Source organism: Balearica regulorum, chromosome Z, assembly GCF_011004875.1.
Source record: "Balearica regulorum gibbericeps isolate bBalReg1 chromosome Z, bBalReg1.pri, whole genome shotgun sequence".
Taxonomy (NCBI): Eukaryota; Metazoa; Chordata; class Aves; order Gruiformes; family Gruidae; genus Balearica; species Balearica regulorum.
Window position 1 is genome coordinate 49,600,798 of NC_046220.1, and position 21,404 is coordinate 49,622,201.

The 21,404-nt window shown below is 38.6% G+C and overlaps 1 protein-coding gene across 4 annotated transcripts in view; it reads right to left on the reverse strand.

Annotated features, from left to right (window-relative positions):
- Positions 1-1,688: 1,688 nt before the first annotated feature.
- Positions 1,689-21,404, reverse strand: part of DENND4C (DENN domain containing 4C) — a 79,553-nt gene continuing 59,837 nt past the window's right edge. For all 4 annotated transcript variants that reach the window (XM_075741110.1, XM_075741111.1, XM_075741108.1 and 1 more), the window contains 9 exons: positions 20,130-20,239; positions 17,117-17,292; positions 14,901-15,083; positions 13,220-13,409; positions 12,082-12,327; positions 10,626-10,743; positions 8,831-8,984; positions 7,738-7,802; positions 1,689-6,863 (listed from right to left, as the gene is read on the reverse strand). In XM_075741110.1, the coding sequence (XP_075597225.1) occupies positions 6,727-6,863; positions 7,738-7,802; positions 8,831-8,984; positions 10,626-10,743; positions 12,082-12,327; positions 13,220-13,409; positions 14,901-15,083; positions 17,117-17,292; positions 20,130-20,239 (1,379 nt within the window). In that variant the 3' untranslated portion in view covers positions 1,689-6,726. The remainder of the gene's footprint in view (positions 6,864-7,737; positions 7,803-8,830; positions 8,985-10,625; positions 10,744-12,081; positions 12,328-13,219; positions 13,410-14,900; positions 15,084-17,116; positions 17,293-20,129; positions 20,240-21,404) is intronic.

Sequence of the window (21,404 nt, forward strand, 5' to 3'; positions counted from 1 at the left end):
CAGGGCAGCACTGAGAAGAGTCTGTCTCAGTCTTTACTCCCCACCACCCCATCAGGTATTTAGACAAAAGGATGAGATTCTCTCTACTCCCTGCCCCCAAGCTTTCTCCAGCTGTCAGCCTCCCCTTGTGTGATAGATGTTCACTTTAGCAGCCCTTCACTGGAGTCTATTCCAAGATGTCCAAGCCTCTCGTACTGGTCAGCCCAGGCTTGGACGCACTCCAGACCCAAACATGTCTCACCAGCACGTGCTCTCCAGCTGGTCTGCCCCAACCTGCACTGGTGCATGGGGTTATTCCTACCCACAGGCAGGACCTTTGTGTTTCCTTTTGGACCCCATCAGATTTTCTCTAGCTTGGCAAGTTAGTGACTCTTCCTTTACTCCTCTTTGTAGACAGTAGAAGAAGTTTGTCTGCACAGCTGAGGAGAACTAGCACCCACAACTATTCTGATGATAGCTCTGAACACATGAAGGAGCAGAGAGCTTCCTTAAGAAGAAAGGTCCTTCTGCTATAGCCTTCTACCGTCACATTTTCTCAAGTTTCCCACCTGATTTTGGCACAGGAGACAGCAGTTTCCTCTTCCTACAGCTTCAAACCCAAATCCGGTGTTCATGCTGCTTTGGGAATTCCTCCAATGCAGGCTTTTGTTCCTGTCTGTTTCACCCTCCCTCCTTCAGCCTCCGCTCTCACTAGGCCAAGTTAGAGGCAGCATATTAGGAAGGCAGTGTAATAATTTTAGCAGCCAGCATTATTAAAAAGACAGCAGTGAAAGAAACAGAGTAAAACAAGCAGAGTCGTCCTGATGCTGACAAGATTATAAACATCCAAAAGACTGTCCCTGAGCTCCATACCTAAGAACAGGCCTGAAAAGATGAGTGTACTATGAATCTTCTTCCCAAGTGGCCAGTTTATGCAATGTATATCAGTTTCTTCAGAGAGAGGTCTTTAGGGTCTAGTATTATTTTTACTAACAGATCAATGAACTGACTGCCATACCTGTTTGAAAGATACTCAGTTGTGAAGCTCTTGACCATAACTGGCAGTTTCTACTGCTTAAATTTCATCCCAGCCTCACTCCTCTACCTGTCCCCTGCCCCATTAAAAGAAAAAAATCTGGAAACTGCATGTAAACCTGCAAGTATGTGATGAAGGAGGAGGTCCATCAGTGTCTCTTGCAAGCTAGGATGCATCACTGAAAGCCATCCCTCTGTGCCCCTGTTAAAAAGCCACTGAGACAACAGAACTCCCGGGAAGTGTTCCACCAAGTACAACCACCCATTGGTTAATGGTGCTTTTCTTGGTCAGCAGAGAGCAGCAGCTCATCATCAAGAAGCCAGGGTCCACCACTTCCCTGTGAACAAGACCTGCATTGATTCTGCCTCCCTCAGCCTGTTTTTCAGTTCTTTTTACCTCTGCCAGTCCCCATGGCTTGGTTAAGGTGCCACAAAGCCATCCTCTCTCATTAACCAATATCTACATGTGAATGCCATCTTTACTTTCCCTCTCCCCTGCCCCAACTGCTCTCACTCTTCCCCACCACTCAGAAGTCACTGACATACTATGAAACAATTCCCAAAAAAGGCAGTCAAGTGTCTCTGCTTTTGCCCAACTATAGGCTGAAACTGCATTTAAGATTAAGTTTGATCAAGCAGGTAAGTTCCAATGGCAAAAAAGCTGAACAATTGCATTTTTTTTACACAGGATGCATACACATTTTATTTATTTTGGGAAATACATTAAAAATTGTTTCTTAGTCTAGGATATCTATACAGAATTCAGAATATGCAGAGTGCCCTTTTAAACTCAAGAAACATCTGTCAAATGTACAAAAACATGACAGAGAAACACTTGTTAATAAAAGCACAGTAAATGAATGCCATTTTTCAACAGTTCAAAACAGTCTCTAAACCAGTGCAAATTTTATTGCATTAAAGAAAACTTCCCAGCTCACTTCTTAAAATCATAATTTATTCACACTACATCCTTTCATTCTCATTACAATATAGTTTATTTTAAGCTCCCCAAAGGAGTTTAATGTGCTTCTAAAAACAGCATACAATCCCTTTTATTTGCACCATTGATTGATGCAGACTGAAAGAACAAATAAAACCCCCATCCATTTCTCTCCTCGTATGCATCACAATATACAGCACAGTAGAATACAGAACTAGAGTCCAATTCAACCATTCAGTTTCCAGACTTAAAAGTTACAAGGGTGTGTGTTTGTTTTTTAAAAAGATCCATAAAGAAGAGCTGATATACAGAAGGCACCTTAAGGCTTTTATTAGTTAAAAGAGAAAGAACCTTTGTCAAAAACATACAGTTATGTGAATAACATGACCTGGTTACCATTTAATGAAATAAAGTTATCTGTATTGAAATAATTGTTGAATTAACAGTTCAAAAAAGATAAAACTACTGAGTGGATTCTTCAGTTACTTATATTTTAACAATTTGTTTTAAAAATATAATTTCTATGATCTAATTTAATGTACATTTTGAAAATATCCCCTATGTTGCAGTTATTCAAGGAAAGCAGTAAACAATTAAAGGTATATTCTTCTAGCTGCAGCAACACAAAAAGCCATTAATTCACAGTTAAAATGGAATAAAATTACTCATTCACAAGTGCAATGTAGCTTAACCAATGTGAAATTCCACTAGGAACAAGACTAAGTTACTTGCAAAACAAATTAATTTTGTTTGAAACACATACACAAAATATTTTCCATTAAAATTGTACTGTCTAAACTTGAGTTACATAAAATGTGAAGACAGGATATGATTGTAAGTAACATATAGATGTTTCTAGTAACATGTAAAAGCTGGTACCTATTACTGTGCCAATACTGCGGCCCCATCTGTCTCCTATACCTACGGGGTTTCGAAAATTGTTATATCTTAGTAATGTGCCAGAATATAGTTATAATTCATAACGAAAAACTTTGTCACTTAAGAATCCTGATTTTAAACCTTTAAGACCCCATTTGTTGTTTTAATTTTACAAAAATTAGCTATTTTGATATGAGCACAGAAGCTATATGTAGCTGTTTTATAGCTGGGTGAAAGGTGCAATAAAGTATCTCCTCCGCATAACTGACTGCAGTTCAACATCCTTAGGGCAACAATTCAAGGAATCTTCTCTGGGATCACTGTCATTCCTACACAAACTTTCTGAGTTCTTGGGCTCACCTGAAATTCATTAACAGTTTCCATCTACATACATAATCAGTTTGGCTTACACCCTTGATCTGTGCACACATTGCAGGTGATGAAGTTAATACTGATCTGCAACCATTTTCTTCACGTTTATCCGTGAGAATTCCAAAATGCACACAGAAGAGCCATCTCTTCCCAAACACTGTCTGTTGAGCTACTAGAAAGAGTATTTAGAGGCAAGAGTTTCGTGAGTGAGCAAAATGCTCTTTTTCTGCTTGCACTGAAAGGAAAACAGAACCAACATCAAGCTTATCCACACCCCTTCTTCACAGCACTTTGTCCAGCTCATTCATGCGTTATGGATTCAGACAAATTTGGATTACTAGGAGTGGGGTGTCAAACAAATCAGAAGCATTTGCAGGTAACTAAGTCATTCCTATGCAGCCCAAGAAGTTCACGCTGTGACTAACTTGCAGAGAAGAACTTAAGACACCTTTGGTGCACCAAATTTTCAGAAAGACTGCAAAAGTGTTTGCAATGCTCTGAAAACAAACAAACAAAACACACCCAAATGAAAAAAAAAAAAAAAGAAAAAGCCCAATAACAACAACAACAACAACAACAACAAAAACTTCTGAAGACTCTTCCCTGTTTATTTTTTGCCAGATTTTCAACCATACAAGTATAGCACCATGCTAAGATATTTTATGCCATGCCTTTTTTTAATGCATGCTCATAGTTCTTTCAGCATTCAAATTGGGGAAGCCTACGCCTCAGAAAGTTTGTGTAGGAAAACCTGCAGTCTCTACCTGTTTGTAGAAGGAGACCTAAAAGTCAACAGAAGAACAGCAAGTGCCATCATGCATTTGAAAGGAGAGAAAGCAACTGGGAAAAACCCACTCAGTTAATTCCTTTCAGATTTTTGTGAACTTCCCCCCACCCCAAAAAAAAACCCACCATCTCCTTAGATGAAAGTTTAACAAAGAAATTATTTTCAGAGATCTCCCTTTTCATTTGAACTATGGATTTCACTCAAGAAGCAGCTGATTAGTTAGCTATTAAAAACTAGGCACTGAAAAAATCCAAATTAAAAAGAGTAAGCGCTTACTTTTGTCATTCTATATTAAAGAATTAATTTCAATAGGCAGATTCAAGATTTCAAGTAATTACATGCAGGATTTCTACCACCTTGAAATCCAGGTACATACAACAGGAATCAAAGTTAATTTGTAGTGTACAGAAACGCCAATATGCAGGAGCAAATCAAAGCAAGTTCAATCCCACAGCTGTCCTTTTCCCCCTCAAGGCTTTAGGGGATTTTTTGTTTAGTGTATGTATCTGGGGAAAGTCTAACATTCAGCACTAGATGCTGTGACACAATCTGCTTTGCTGTTTCTACAACACTACTGCCTGATTAATTTATATTTTCAGTAATAGATGGGAAGGTTATTTTGAAGTGAAGGTGATCTGCTTACAGAATTTAGTTTATAATAATATTATTTGCAATGGTTTAAAACAATTTGGATGTCAGCAGTTATCTAAAACAGCACTCACTGTGTTGTCCCAGATCGTCTGTTGTGACAGATTTTCTTTGTAATTTGATCAGCCGTGATAATTTAAGGATAACTAAAACTTGATTCCTTGCAAGATGCATCACATAATCATGTGGTTTGTCCACTTAACACTCAAATAATTGTCTTTGTCTAGCTGTATGTTTAAGATCAGTATAGAATTATACAAGAAAAATTGCCATTTGATTTGTAGAAGTATTAAGTTGTTTGGACGAATGCTTCAGAGAGACTTTTGCTTTAAAAGGATGGAACCGCGCATGTCAATTATGTAATAGGAGAAGAGAGGAAAATAGGAAGAATCAAGCTCTACACTTCCATTGTGATGTAAGTCAGGTATCTGCAAGCAACCATGCATAAACCCAAAGAATAAAAAAAAAGTGTGTGCTTTCTTGCTTTTAATTGTTAAGAAAGCACAATATTTTCATCAGGAGAGAATCTGTCCAGGCAATATCCCCATATTAATTTAGGACCAGCACTTTTAGACAAAATACAAGCAAATCAGTCTATGATGCAAATGTATTTTGTCACAAATAGTGTAAATCCTTTGTTTTAGCCTCATGAAAAAACAAAAGTTGGTTTTGTTGTTTCATGTAGAAGCTGTTCCAGACAGATATTCATCCCTCAATTTTCAAGAATGAAAATAGAGTAGTATGAAGTAAATACATTCATACTCAGATGCAATTATAGTTTCAGCTATGCTCCTTTAACATGCTACAAATCTTACTCTTTTTTTCTCTAGGAATAACTCCATCAGAAAAGCAACGCCATTAAATTTCAGCAAAAAACCTTGAATAAATCTTATCATATTCCTCAAGAAACAGAAACATTTAAACTGTTGACCAGTATCCAGGCTCTTCTCACCAAGACTGTGACTACAGTAGTCAATTAGATCTGTGAGGTGAGGAAGTGTCTCATCTATTAGAAGCAATCCAAAAGATGGATTCATCTTCTCAGATCATACACTCAAGCACTTCATCTGTGCTAATATACACATTTATAAATATATTTTAATTGCAATATTGAATTTGGACTGTCAGTGCAAAACAATTAACCCACAGGCTAGCCTTAAACCATGAGAGAGGGTGATAAAGGATTCTAGGAAAAAGAAACTTTTTAACCATACATGCATACAGTATAAAGCATAATTTTTTCAGACAGTATCTGTTGACAAACCTTGTATGTATCCTAATGCCATTTAAGCTTCCTACCTATTTTTTAGAAAGCCATCCATTTCTGAGCAGCTTAGTGTAGAAGCCTATAATTCTTTTGGAGAAAGCAGCAGGACGTTCATAGGATCTTTAATTTGTCAGATGGACAATACAGGAAAGCTAGTGTAAGTTTCTGGTTTTTACAACTATAGACATACATTGTGAAAAGGTCAGCCAAAGACAATTGAGAATACTGATTGGGACAAGGGTCAAGAGAAGGGTAGCAATTTTAGGTACTGTGATCTGACAAAAGCAACTGCATTGCCACTTTCAATCCAAGGACTCAAATATTTACATTCATACAAACATACTGTACACCAGTAGGAAAATCCCTCTTTTATGTAAAGGTCATTTTAAAGAAGTAGTGAAGAATTTAAGTATTCTGTGCCAGGAAAGGTATTTCATTAAAATACACAAGTATTGGTGGCTCTGAAGAAAGTCACCAACTATAGGCTGCTGTTTAATCATCACCTTTTTGAACAACTTAATACTCTGAGGGAAAGATTTGAGGAAGGAAAAGGAGAAGTATATACAGGAAAAAAAGGCAGATCAATCACTGAACCAACTCACCCTGTTAATATAGTTTTAAAACATTTTAACGTACTTTACACTGTGTCTCATGAGATGAAAGACAGAATATATGTTGTAACTCAATGAAATCACTTTGACAAATTGCTCAATTATCACCTTTTTGGATTCAAAGTGTATATATTATATATATGTCTATATATCATCATACTCCTGGTTCTTTTGTCTCACTGAAGTTTAGCATGTGTTCTCATCATTTTTATATTAAAGGTGCTCCAAAGCACTTCCTACAACACTCAACTCTGCTGCTTGGTGGAGCATCTATTTTCTGCATCTTCTCAAGAACATCCTTTGGTAGATTTTTATGTGCAAGTCTGTATTCACTATCAAAGACTTCTGAAATAGAAAAGGTAGAGTTGAAATTATTTAAGAACCCTTTACAGTGCACATTACTGTTCCTATAAAATACTTTTGTGTTCCTATAAAATACTTTTGTGTTCCTATAAAATACTTTTGGTGATTTTTATATAATGATAAAGTAATTAACTAGCCACTGATTTTTTTTTCTTTTTTTTTTTCAGAATGCATCCTCTCAGAGAACCTGTAAAGCATCTTCATGCTGGAGCATCACAGTGGATGCCCATTACTTTTATCACAGTTCAGTTTGCCTGTTCCTAGGGTATTTCCCTGTCACAGCCCATAAAGGCATCCCTTTGTTTGCATAGTACCAAACAGAAGTCAGGGTAGAGGAGATCAAGAAGGGGTGGGCCATAAGGTGGCCAGATGACATAGGTCTAATGTGTGGGTCAGAGAAAGATGGACAAGACTGGGAACAAGTTTTCAGACATGAGGAATGAAAGCTTCAAGCTAATAAACTTTGTTTAAAATAACTGATTACTGGTTTCAGACAAAGTCAAAATTAATGGTCCCATCTGAATGACATTTTCATAAAAGCAACACCTGCTTGAAGAGTGTCAGTACAGTACTTTTCACTAAAACACAGCAATTTTTTGGCATACTTTTTTGATGCCCCTGAACTGGACTTTCCTGCACCTGTTAACCCTGATCACAATGGAACAACAGTAATAATTGAGAGTTGGTAAATAAGATTACAATGCCCGTTTCTCCACCTGTACAGTAATTGTACTTTAAACTACTCATGGATGAAAACTCATGGATGAAAAGTCAATTTTATACACTAGGTTTCATATAAAGTATTCGTATATTTCATACACGGGCACTATGCATTTCACAGTATTTTTTTACTTACCAATGTCAATGTTCTCTCTTCCAAGAGACACCAGAGACAGGAAAAGAATTTCTCTGTAAAAACTCCTAGGAAATATTTTGAAGGGCAAGTCAATGAAAGCACCAACTATACTGAGTTTAGAAAGTCAATGTTGCAGATGCTAATCTTCCATTATGTAGTTTCTGCAACTGTTCTGTTAACCTTGGTTATGAAGAAATGACCGATCTACATGATTACTGGCTTAAAGTTTTCTTATGCCTGAATATTTTTCCTTAACGCATGAAATTATATTATTGCCAAATCCCAGCAGTTACATTTTCTATGAAAAATCCCTCTGCCAAACTTGCCATAAAAATTCCAGAAAAACAAGAAATATAACGTTAAGCACCACTTATTTATTAACTCATCCCTGCCCAAAGGTAAAGTACAGGGAGCAGGCTTATTTCAGATCACTCATACTTTGTTTTTTGTTTCAGAATGTCACAATCCATCTCAAAGATAGATCTTCTCTAGGCAGATTAGTTCTTGTTTCTTTTTAGTAACTACAAACCACAGAAGCAAAGATGACATAGCACAACAGACTTCAAACACATCTTGTATCTACTGTAATTTACTTCAGAGGCTGTGCTTTTGTACGAAACCCTCTTTGAATTGTAGTGCGGATGGCAAAATGTACCGTACGAGTGTTATTTACATGCCTCCCTTGGATTGTGGATCATACTGTATCCACTTTTCTTAGCCAGTACTCCAGGTTGGTAGTATTTCAACAGGTAGTTTGGAGAATATTCCAGGCACTGCAAAGGGATGCTGCATACTTGTATTTATCAATTTGCTAGATCTGGAGCGACACTAGAATCTGTGATTTTCTTATTAATTTCTAAAATGTCCATTTTGATTAAAGAATTACATTTATCCATTTGATTTGGATGAATTATACATCTGGCTACAGAATGCATCTGTTTACAAACATGGACATAAACAAATATACACAGTGTTTGATGGACACAAATGAAACTGAACATTGATTAGAGGTCCTTATGGAATTATTATGAAGTGTATGCAGTCTGATCTTATTTAACTTTGGGGAGAAAGTAAGAAGAGATTATCTCTTTACCTCTGTCGTTTCACATCTGGCTTAACTTTCTGTACAAGGAGGCTGATTGGTTTATCAACGTTATTGTTTTGAATACATAGTTTGATGTTCTCCAACAAAGTATTAGTTGCCTGCTGATCTTCTGCCACTGTGGAGGGTCTCTTTTCAGAAGAATCTGGGAAATGCAACAGTCTAGACATTAAAACAGTAAATATTTTTTTTTCACTTTCTGAAATTTTCACCTTCTACTAGAAGTGAGATATATAGATATACAGAAAGTCTACTTAATCTACAGGAATTTGTTACAATGGAAGCTTAGAGACTTCACCACAAAAGTGACAGGATGCATCAAGTATCCATGTGCAAAAGAAATACACATGAAAGAGAAATACAAAAGTCTGTAGGGTATCCAGCATCAGATGTTGCCTGTGATGGTTTGTTAGCTCAGCTTTACTGCTGTACTTAAGTTTCAAAAACTAGGTTCACTCCAAGAAGGTTATTTTTACAGAAAGAAAAGAAATACAACAAAAGACTGTCACATTTCTTATCAAAGAAACTTTTCTTATCAAAGCCCTTCTTAAAAGCCACCTACAATTCATTGATAACTTTGGGCAACATATTGAAATAGATAATGCACAGTTGCATCAAACAGGAAATAAAATTATCAAGACATTTACCATCACGGTTTGTTGCTTACATTGCCACTTCCAGAATAACACTCAACTATTATTCTTTGGAAAACAGTGACTTGTGAAGGAATAGTGAGTCCATTTACTGGCAAAAAAATAAGGCTACAGATTAGGCAGCAAGCATGTGGCGTGTAAATGAAATGTAGACCAAGACTAGTAATCATAATCACACCAACCTAAGGTTTTCATAAAATTTATATATATGATGCATTACAAATGTAATTCTCTGTTTTCCAAATACTTTCTGACACTGCTGTACAGCTACCTACAATACTACTATCACATCTAAAACAGGCCTTTTTCTCCTTTATTTACTTAAATACATGTATTTATGCATCTTCATTCATGTTTGAGTACTTTGGGTACAGTTTTCATGTATTATGCTCAAATCAATATGCTTTTGTAGAAGCTAAGGGAAACACCACATCTTATTCTGTGCTCTTGACTGTAACTTTCTGATCAGTCTGTTTGGTTTTAGGATACTTTTCAACAAACACTTTTTTCTTCCTTAGAACCAGAATTAGCGTGATACATAGTTTTTCAAAGTTAAAACAGACTGAGAAATTTAGGTCAGCATTTTTTTTGCTGATCAGAAGTAATGAAATCCCAAAGTTCTCATAACCAGTCTGCGTGTTGTTTCTCCCTTCCAAATCAACTTATGGTAGACAAAGGCTTTCTTGGATCTTACTTTTTGACAGTGAAGTAGGCTGCCAAATGTACATAGTAATGGGACTTGTGACCTTTCATTCATTTACAGAAACACAAGATACTTTTTTTGTAAGACAGTCTTCTTTTCCATGCCTGCATAGATATAACCAGACAATGCAGTGAAACATTCAACTCAGGTGAAGCTCATTTAGCACCACATCTAGAGCAAATCCTCCCATCCTGTTTGTAAGTGTATGACATATAAAGAACAGATAACACACCTTTTCACACAGATCAGTAAGGTATTTTCACAAATAATTTGACAAAACTTTGTTAAGTACCTAAGAGATTGCAGATGCTTCACACACTAAAAAAGCTTTCCAACTTGATGGGCTGTGTGCAGTTCAGACACTACAAAACAACTGTTTATTTTCATAGCCTCTGCTCCCTCTGCTTTCTGTAACACTTGTCTTACTTACTGAAATTTCGCCAAGACATATACAGGGGCTCCCCCGGCTCTTGGTGAAGGTTGATATTGTCCCACAGAAGATGGATGTATACTAGCTTGCTATCTTGAGCAAGAGATGTCAAAGGAAGCTAAAAAACATGAGGAAAGGGAAGAAGTTTTAAAAACATCAGTACAGTCTTATTTAATAAACTGCTGGTTTACTCATTTTGCAAACAAAAAAGGTTTATTTATCTTGAATCCAAACAAACAGGAACAGTTGACGTCTTCTAGAGAAAACTGCACTCAACCAGAGCAAAGTCACAAGCACTGCCACATTTAATTGCCTTTTCTAGTTTAGCCTAATATATGAAGACCATTCCATTTTCTACAGGTATCTGAAGAAAATATTTATGCATATATATCTGAAAATATTTTTTGTGCACCCAACATGTTACTTGATTAGTACTACTCTTCATGCCATACCTTATTTTCTGACCTGACTAAGATGTGGTATGCATGTCTATGTGTCGGGTCTTCCCAAGAAGCAGAAAGAATCTGTATTTGCATACAAGTGGGAACCATTTATGTCCATTAAAAATATATGGCACTCGAAACAATAGTTCCGTAATTATTTTATAAAATTAAGTTCCTCTGGAGTCACTAATACAATAAGAATTAGTAGGCAAGAAAAATTTACCACTAATTTGTCAATTTAAAGTAATAATCAAAAGATATTATATCACATCTTGTTGTTTTCCCTGCTAATGCATTGTATTTTTCTGGTTTGCTTTAGATTTCATTAGTATTGGTCTTCAACTATATTTCTTGGAAGATTGTTCTTGGTTCTAGGAGGGGGGGGTGTTAAAATTGAAGGACAGAATTTTAAAATTAACATGCATACAAATAGATACGAAAATACTATTTTTTCATGTACATCAATATACAAATACCTATTGAATTTGGTACTTACATACACAAATCATAGGTTTCAGAAACACATCTGCTCCTTAAAATGGGAAAAAGCCAAAATACTCAAAAGATAGCATCCACTCTACATTCTTTTCTTCTATTCATACAGTAATGAAACTCAATGGAGTTTGAGTAACAAGTGGAAAAGAAAAAAAAATTTACTAATAACTTAAAAGATTTATATACTGAAGTATGTAACCCGCACTATGTGGATTACAATGTATAGGAATTTTTGAGTTCTCCACAGACACATTTTGTTTCCTTGTATGTATCAGCCTTCTGTTTAATCAATCTTACTCTCTACCTTTTTAAAAAGAGAAAAGCCTGACTAGAATTTGAAAGCTATTTTCATTCATGTTCCTGCAAGATACCTTGTTGAAAACAAACCTATCTACTTGTATTATGAAAACCAGGAACCTAGATCCAAGCTACTCAGATATTACCAACTTTTTTTGAACTAAACTCTCAAATTTAGCTTGCTCTAATACCTGTAGTTCTAATATGAGGAAGCCACTTACCTGCGCTCCATCATTACAGTGTTCAGATGTTAGAATGAGTCCAGGTAAGTTGCTAGGTAGATCCAACCGTTGGAAATACCAAACTAAATTCCAGAAAATTATGGGGTGTTGATTGATGAATTTGGATGTGTGAATTACTTGCTCTCCCTCATTTTCCAACAGTGATTCAAGCTCCTTACGTAGTACCAAAGGGCTCAAGTAGGGTACAGATACGGGGAGAGGGTTAGGTCTTTTTATTAAAGGATCCTAAAACCAAAACAACACACACAGAAGAAAAATCAGGTTTTTACAAAATCAAAGATTTTTCTTCCAAAAAATACTCTTCAGGATTACTTGCCCTGAAAATCCCACATTACAGAGTTTCTTCTGATAACTGGAAAAAGCCTCTGAAAGTACTGAACACACAATAATTTAATAGCATCAGCAGTTTTGACTGTTGAGGTGTTTCTTACCCTTAAAGAGCAATCACCTAAGCTTGCTCTATTATGTGAAAAAAAGAAAATTCTAATTTGTTATAACTTGTTCCTGATTGTGCGGTTTCAAATTATTTAAGCTGGTACTAAGCCAGTGGCAATGGAGATTGCAGAAAAATGTCAGTTATTACATCAGCTGTGGAACCAAATCATGAGCTCACATGTGAAGACAGCTTCTTACCAATAAAAAGCACTTTGCCAATAAAAACACTTTGTTTCACAAGCAAGAATAATGTGATAGTCTCAATATTGCCTCTGACCTTCTCCCATCCACTCAACAGGTAAGCCTAACCTTATATTAAATATAAAGGAGGTGTGTAACCTAACGTGTGGAAAGGAACAAACTTTCACTCTTGCAAGTGTATTGTTTGCACTACTGTGTTTAGTCTGCTGTAGAAGTTGGGTTATTTTTAAACAAACTTCCAGTTTTAAAAAGACAAAGACTAGCTTCATTCTGCTAAAGACAATGTTTCAAATCAGGCAGCACCGTTTATACAATGTACTGAAAATTTTAGATTAACTGAGCCAAGATTTATTTTTGTCATAAGAACATGAAAATATGCTTGGCCATTCCCATTCCCCAAATGGACAAAAATGCTAGTAGTAGAACACTACACTGCATTCAATATTTTGCTGTCAACTGCATGTGCAGCTTCTAGACTTACCACAACTTCTTGCAAACTATTTGGAAGACTAACTGTTGAAATGCCATGAGATGGTCTCTGGGAAAGATCAATGTTTTGCAGTGGACCTCCGACACTGTGGCTCCGAGTCAAGGACACTCCCCTTTTTGGTGGATTACTGGCAGATGTCTTTATGGTTCTGGGATCTTTACTCTCTTCTTCTGCCACATCACTGTTTGGATTTTAGAAGAGAATAAACTAATATGAAACTATTCAGCATTCCTATGGCAACAGGAAGGAAGCAGAGAAAGGCTGCCAAGCAAGCATCCTAAACCAAGTTTTTCTTTTAATAAGGAATCATATTTGCCTAGTTAGCTCCAGAGTTTAGGGAAAATAAAACAAAACACCTCTCAGAACAGTATAACCATCCCACCAGAAAAGCAGACATGAATCTGAAAGCACTGCAGCTCTGTATAGGTACCATTACTCTGACAGAACCTCTACCTTGCTTAGAAAAACAGCAATGTACAGTTTTGTCAACACACAAAGATTATCTTGTTCTGACTATGCTCATTTTTACTTCCTCTTCTCTTTACGTTTACAATTTAGAAGTTGAATACCAAAATAACTGGGAAAAAAAAAAATTAAGTGTCAAACACACCCAAAAAGGTAATTTAAGGAAATTCCTATTACAGGCTTGTCAAATTTAACCCATACAATCAAGCCACTTGCACATGGAAATACTCATTTTGTGCCCCTTATAACCGAAACAATAACACCAATTCAACTACAACACAGAAGAAAAAACATGAAGTGAAATAGAAAGGGTCTGCTCCCATATAATCTGAAAAGAGAGAGAAGAGATTAATTTAGAGGTGACCTTCACTCCCAAGTTTGACTTTAGTTAAAAATATATGACATCAAAGTTAAGAGATTAACATAAGCAACATCACCTTTCATTTTTAGAGTATTAAGACTAACTAACATCACATCGATTTAAGTTTTAATAGTCTGACACAGGCATTAGTTCATTAGCTCACAGGCCTTGATACCAAACTGAGTAACAATTTAAAAACCCCCACTATTACAACAAAATGTCAATAAACTCCAGAAAAAGGTCACAATCCATAGCAGCAGTACTTCAGTTCTTCCCTCTTCCAACATGACACCTGATCCTGAATGCTTCTTTCCTCAAACTGTTTCAAAAGTGGTATTGTTTTTCTGAGTTTCAGTTTTACATCAGCATTATTTGTCATAGAGTGCATGCTCGGTACAAGTGTTGAGTGCTCTGAGAGCTTTCTCTCAAAAAACAGTGTTCCAGCAAATGCACTTATATTTTCCATAATGCAGTGTTCATCTTGTTAAATTCTAAACACAAGGAAAGGAGAAGTAATGCTTAAATTTCTGTGTGTCTTTAAAAGGTGTGTTCTAACAATACTGAGTAGAAGTTTTACCTATTAGTCAATAGTGGATGGACCTGAAGATTTATTTCTATACTTGCACCTCCAAACCCCACTCATTTAGTGGAATCTGCTTACTTCAAATTGATAAATGCATGCTTGAAACATGCAAGAAGAATGAGAGGAAACAGACAATTGTCAAGTTACAACTGAACTTCTCCACCATATTTGGTACATAAGCCAACCTTCACTTTAGAAGTAGAGGAGAAATACTGGAAGCGTTGATAGATTTCTGAGAGAACTAACAACCCTGTTTTACCTACCTCTGCTCAGCTGCAGAGCTAGTTTCTTCAGCTATGGTGTGGTTGGACTGTGGGTGATCTGAAAAACTGATCAAGTCGGCAACAGCTGGACTGGACAACAGTTTCTGCCCCAGAGGATCCATGGCTAATGGAAGGGTACCACTCTGTAAACTATCTCCTGAGGTACTTTGCTTCAGGAAAAAGCTAAGTTACAACATGAATGGGAGGGCAGAGAAATAGAAAGGTTAAGATGTAGGCATAAAGTCATTAAAAAGCTTATTATTTTCTACATTTACTTTCAAACAGTAGCACAAATAAGAAAACACAACATTAAAAAGCTTGACAACAGGGCACGAACTTTGTCCTACTCTCTCCACTGTAACTTATATAGACAGAGTAAATGAACACATACAGAGATGGGATTGCAAAATAAGAAATCATACACTGAACATAAGTCATTACAAGTGACCTTAGTTTGTCACGGTTCCCAATCAGCAATAAGCTATCAACAGCTGACACATCACTGAAAATGGTTGTTATTGTAACCTGACATGGCAGACTAGAAGACCATACACCATTATAGGCACAAGGTAACAGGAATGTGTCTTGCTTTGCTAAGGATTTTTAAGTACACACACTACAGATGTTCATTTTCAGAACACTAACGGAAGCTCTGTTTCACAGCAATAACCACTACAGTGAGAATCCATTTTAAATTCATAGAATCATAGAATGGTTTGGGCTGGAAGGGACATCAAACATCATCTTGTTTCAACCCCCCTGCTACAGGCAGGGACACCCTCCACTAGACCACGTTTCCCAAAGCCTCATCCAACCTGGTCTTAAACACTTCAAGGGATGGGGCCACCAGAGCCTCGGTGAGCAACCTGTTCCAGTACCTCACCACTCTAACAGGAAAGAATTTCTTTCTAACATCCAATCTAAATCGGCCCTCCTTCAGCTTAAACCCATTACCCCTTGTCCTGTCATTACACTCCCTGATAAACAGTCCCTCACCATCTTTCCTGTAGGCCCCTTCAGGTACTGGTAAGCGGCAATTAGATCTCCCCAGAGCTGCCTTTTCTCCAGGCTGAACAATCCCAACTCTCTCAGCCTGTCCTCATGGGAGAGGTGCTCCAGCCCTCTGATCAGCTTCGTGGCCCTCCTCTGGACTCACTCCAACAGGTCCATGTCTCTCCTGTACTGGCCCCCAGAGCTGGATGCAGTACTCCAGGTGGGGTCTCACAAGGACACAGTAGAGGGGCAGGATCACCTCCCTCAACCTGCTGGTCACGCCTCTTTTGATGCAGCCCAGGACACAGTTGGCTTTCTGGGCTGCAAGCGCACGCTGCCAGCTCACGTTGAGCTTCTCATCCATCAATACCCCCAAGTCCTTCTCCTCGGGGCTGCTTTCAATCCATTCCTTGCCCAGCCTGTAGGTGTGCTTGGGATTGCGCTGACCCACGTGCAGGACCTTGCACTTGGCCTTGTTGAACTTCATGGGGTTTGCACGGGCCCACCTCTCCAGCCTTCCCTTCCCTCCAGCGTGTCGACCACACCACACAGCTTGGTGTTGTGGGCAAACTTGCTGAGGGTGCACTCGATCCCACTGTCCATGTTGCTGACAAAGATGTTGAATAGTGCTGGTCCCAGTACCAACCCCTGAGGAATGCCACTCATCACTGTTCTCCACAGAGAACTTCCTTATTACCTTAAAATAAGTTCCAGCTTTCACAGTGGAAGTAAAAGAGGGAAAAATAGTAAGCAGAGAAACTTAAACTGGAGAACTACTGGAGAAACAATAAGCTGGAGCATCTGTAACTAAAAGCCATTAATATTTGTTTTGGAGACTTTAATTTGAGAGAAACTATTTGCTGACAGATTTTAAAACTGCTTCATATGCTTTTAAAAAATTCATGATACATTAGCTTTGTTTTAAAAGCTAAACAAAATGAAAACAGACTTATACCTTCTGTACAGATATGATTACAGAGAAAATATGAAAAAGTGGCAAAAAGGCAACCAGTTATTTGCTTTTTGACTGTTTAACAATGAAACTCAATAGTTTACAGGACTTATAATTACCTTCAGTACAATCACAACTGTTGAACAGGCAGTGATACTCTTGTGAACATAGACAAAAATACTGGGAGATACAACTAAGATCATTTTGTGAAAAAATATCACCAATATCCAATTGCAAAGGCAGAAAGCGTGTATCTATAAAAGCCACTAACCTTGCAGAGCCACGTAGGTCTTTAAATTCAACATTAAGTAAAGGTAGGAAGGTACTTGTACAGAAAGGACAGGTAGTGTTCAAGTTTGAATCATCTGCTGTCCATCCAGCCATAATTTCTTCATCATAAACCAAAGCACCACAAACTCTACATTGAGAGCAGCTTGACATCAATACCTAGAACAGCAAAGAGTGAATATTATCTTTTACAATTGTTTTTATAGGTTTAGTATCCACAGGAGTTTAACAGGTATTAGAATGCCAGTTGGGAAGCATGAGTTCATCACTACTTACTCACCATACTCAGACTTATTTTGTCCATAAAACTTTTACCTATGAAATGCAAATACTAATAATTTCTTTTTGTTAGGTATTTTGAGACCTGGACAAAGCACTACCCTGAAATGCTACTAATTCGGCATTTGCAATTGCTCACTCCTATGAAGCCTTCAGCACATACAAATTAGTTTCAATTGTATAAGTAATGCATGTCTACCTCTCTCAAAAAACGAAAAGACCCAAAACCAGCCAAACACCAAAGAAACCTTTTGTAGTGGTGTGGTGGGTTGACCTTGGCTGGACACCAGGTGACCACCAAGCTGCTCTATCACTACCCCTCCTCAGCTGGACAGGGGGAGAAGAATATGACAAAAGGCTCGTGGGTCAAGAAAAGGACAGGGGGATCACTCAGCAATTACTGTCACGGGCAAAACAGACTTGACTAAGGGAAATTCATTTATTACCAATCAAAAGTCAGAATAGGGTAATAAGAAATAAGACAAGATCATAAAACACCTCCCCCCACCCCTTTCTTCTTTCCAAGCTCAACTTCACTGAAGATTTCTCTACCTCATCCCCCCCCAGCAGTCCAGGAAGACAGGGAATAGGGGTTGTGGTCAGTTCACACGTTCTCTCTGCTGCTCCTTCCTCCTCAGGGGAAGGACTCCTCACACTCTTCCCCTGCTCTCACGTGGGGTCTCTCCCACAGGAGACAGTACTCCATGAACTTCTCCAACGCAAGTCCTTCCCATGGGCTGCAGCTCTTCACAAACTGCTCCAGCATGGGTCCCTTCCATGGGGTGCAGTCCTTCAGGAACAGACTGCTCCAGTGTGGGTCCCCCATGGGGTCACAGATCCCACCAGAAAACCTGCCCCACTGTGGGCTCCTCTCCATGGGGCCACAGGTCCTGCCAGGAGCCTGCTCCAGTGCAGCTTTCCCACAGGGTGACAGCCTCCTTCAGGTGCATCCACTTGCTCCAGCGTGGGGTCCCCCATGGGCTGCAGGTGGATATCTGCTCCACCATGTCCCTCCATGGGCTGCAGGGGGACAGCCTGTCTCACCATGGTCTTCTCCACAGGCTGCAGGGTAATCTCTGCTCCAGCACCTGGAGCACCTCCTCCCCCTCCTTCTTCACTGACCTTGGTGTCTGCAGGGCTGTTTCTCTCACATATTCTCACTCCTCTCTTCCAGCTGCTGTGGCACAGCAGGTTTTTTCCCCTCTTAACTATGTTATCACAGAGGTGCTACCACTGTCACTGATGGGCTCAGCTTTGGCCAGCAGCGGGTCCATCTTGGAGCTGGCTGGCATTGGCTTTATTGAACATGGGGGAAGCTTCTGGCATCTTCTCACAGAAGGCACCACTGTAGCCCCTCCAATACCAAAACCTTGCCATGCAGACCCAATACATGTGGTAAAAAAAGGAAGTTGTTTTTTACCTAATAAAAGTCTCATCACTAAACTAGATTGAGAACTGGAGAAAAGATGGTAAAAAATAATCCTGTACTAGCTGAAGAATGGTCTATAATTTTTTAGGCTTCCTCTTACTTCACTGTTTCACTCTCACAGGAAACAAAACCAAAAAAACACCACCAAATACAGCATATAATATATTTTAGATCGAATATATTTTAGATATTTGCCCAACGGCAACATTTTTCTTTTACTATGCTATGCCCCTTACATAATGCAGTGCAGAAGTCTGACAAGCCTAGATCTCCAGAACATCAAGCATAAAAGAAAATTTCATGGGACCTAGCAAAGTAATACTACAGCTGAGAGAAAAGTGACCCAGGCAAACACAGTGACCATTGCCTACGTATCTGAAGTCTGAAAGTATCTACAAGTGACAACTGAAAGAGAGTGGCATACTAAATCACTACTATGCTGGGTTTGACCGTGATAATTTTCTTCATAGTCTTTATGGTGCTGTGTTTTAGACTGGTGACCAACTCTATGTTGATAACACACGAATGTTTTAGCTATTGCTGAACAACGCTTCACACTCTGTCATGCCCTTTTCTTTCTCATTCTGTCCCCAACACAGCAAGGAGGCTGGGGGTGCACAAATGGTTGGGAGGGGACAGCTCACCCCAACTGACCAAAGAGATACCATATAACATCATGCTCAGTCATAAAGCTGCGGGTGTTGTGGGGGAGCTTTTCCAAGGTAGCTGTTTGCATGGTGTGTCATGGTGCTGACTGATTGCCTTTGCATCACTTGGTTTTTGTTGTCACCCCTCCTGTTTTGTTTTCTCAATTCACTTATTAAACTCTCTTTATTTTGACCTTCAAGCTTTTTTCCTCACTTCTGCCCTTCTGATACTCTCCTCCATCCTGATGAGGGGGGGAGCAAGCAAATGCCTGGGTGAGGGCTGGCTGTGGTCAACCTACCACAATTATTTAGTAACAACACATAGAGGGGAAAAAACAACAACAACAAAAACCCCCAAACTAAAAAAAGCTTAAAAGGAAAAAAATCTTGCTTCCTCTCTAATTTCTGTCTCACTTTAAGTTTTGACCCTTCCCTCAATTGTCTCTTCTCTCAAGAGAAAAAGCATTTAATGAACTTTTCTTTTTTAAAGCTACTGTAACACTCTAGGCTCAAAATATCAGGCATCTTTGTAGTAGAAACATGGAAAAAAATTGGTTTGAAAAATCCAACTAAACAGGTAATTATTGCATACAATAATATTGAATAATTCTATCTTTCATCTATGAGTTTATTAATCTTACCTCCATCGCATAGTTCTGGAAAATGCTGGATAAACTAGTATTATGTGAAGAGCTGTGCTCTGACTTCTCAGACTCTAGAACTTTTGTACTTCTTGGGAATGAAACTTCACCTGTACAGAAAAAGTCATTTGGGTCTTGTATTCAAGGAAAGAGTAATTCATCTCTTCCCAAAGAAAATAATTTCTGTTTGACCAAGACAGAAAATTATACTAGATGATCCTCAAAGATATGTGTAGCTCCATAACTTCACTGGTATTATCATTACAATATAAATAAATGTAATTTTGTAATTAACATTCCAAAGTTATTTTTGTCTAACACAATATATCACAGATTGGTAAGAGAAAAAAAGCATCAGTGAATAAAATCTCAAAATACAAAGAAAGAATAAAGAATGGCTCAATATATATAGTCTAAAAAGTGGTTCAAGATTTCTTGAATGATACATCCATATCTAAATAGCAAACAGAAGAATAGCACCAGGCAAGACACATGATACAGATTGCAGAGGGATCTGGAAGGCTGGATTGATGGGCCGTGGCCAACTGTATGAGGTTTAACAAGGCTCAGTGCCGGGTCCTGCACTTGGGTCACAACAACCCCATGCAATGCTGCAGGCTTGGGGAAGAGTGGCTGGAAAGCTGCTCACTGGAAAAGGACCTGGGGGTGCTGGTTGACAGCTGGCTGAACATGAGGCAGCAGTGTGCCCAGGTGGCCAAGAAGGCCAACAGCATCCTGGCTTGTATCAGAAATAGCATGGCCAGCAGGAGCAGGGATGTGGTTGTGCCCCTGTACTCAGCTCTGGTGAGGCCGCACCTCGAATTCTGTGTTCAGTTTGGGGCCTCTCACTACAAGAAAGACACTGAGGTGCTGAAGCATGTCCAGAGAAGGGCAACAAACCTGATGAAGAGTCCACAGTACAAATCTTATGAGGAGCAGTTGAGGGAACTGGGGTTGTTTAGCTTGGAGAAGAGGAGGCTGAGGGGAGACCTTACTGCTCTCTACAACTGCCTCAAAGGGGATTGTAGTGACATAGGTGTTGGTCTCTTCTCACAAGTAACAAGCAAAAGGACAAGAGGAAATAGTCCCAAGTTGCATCAAGGGAGGTTTAGATTAGATATTAGGAAAAATTTCTTCACCGAAAGAGTGGTCAGGCATTGGAACAGGCTGCCCAGAGAGGTGGCGGAGTCACCATCCCTGGAGGTGTTCAAAAAACGTGTAGACGTGGCACTTCAGGACATGGTTTAGTAGACATGGTGGTGTTGGGTCGATGGC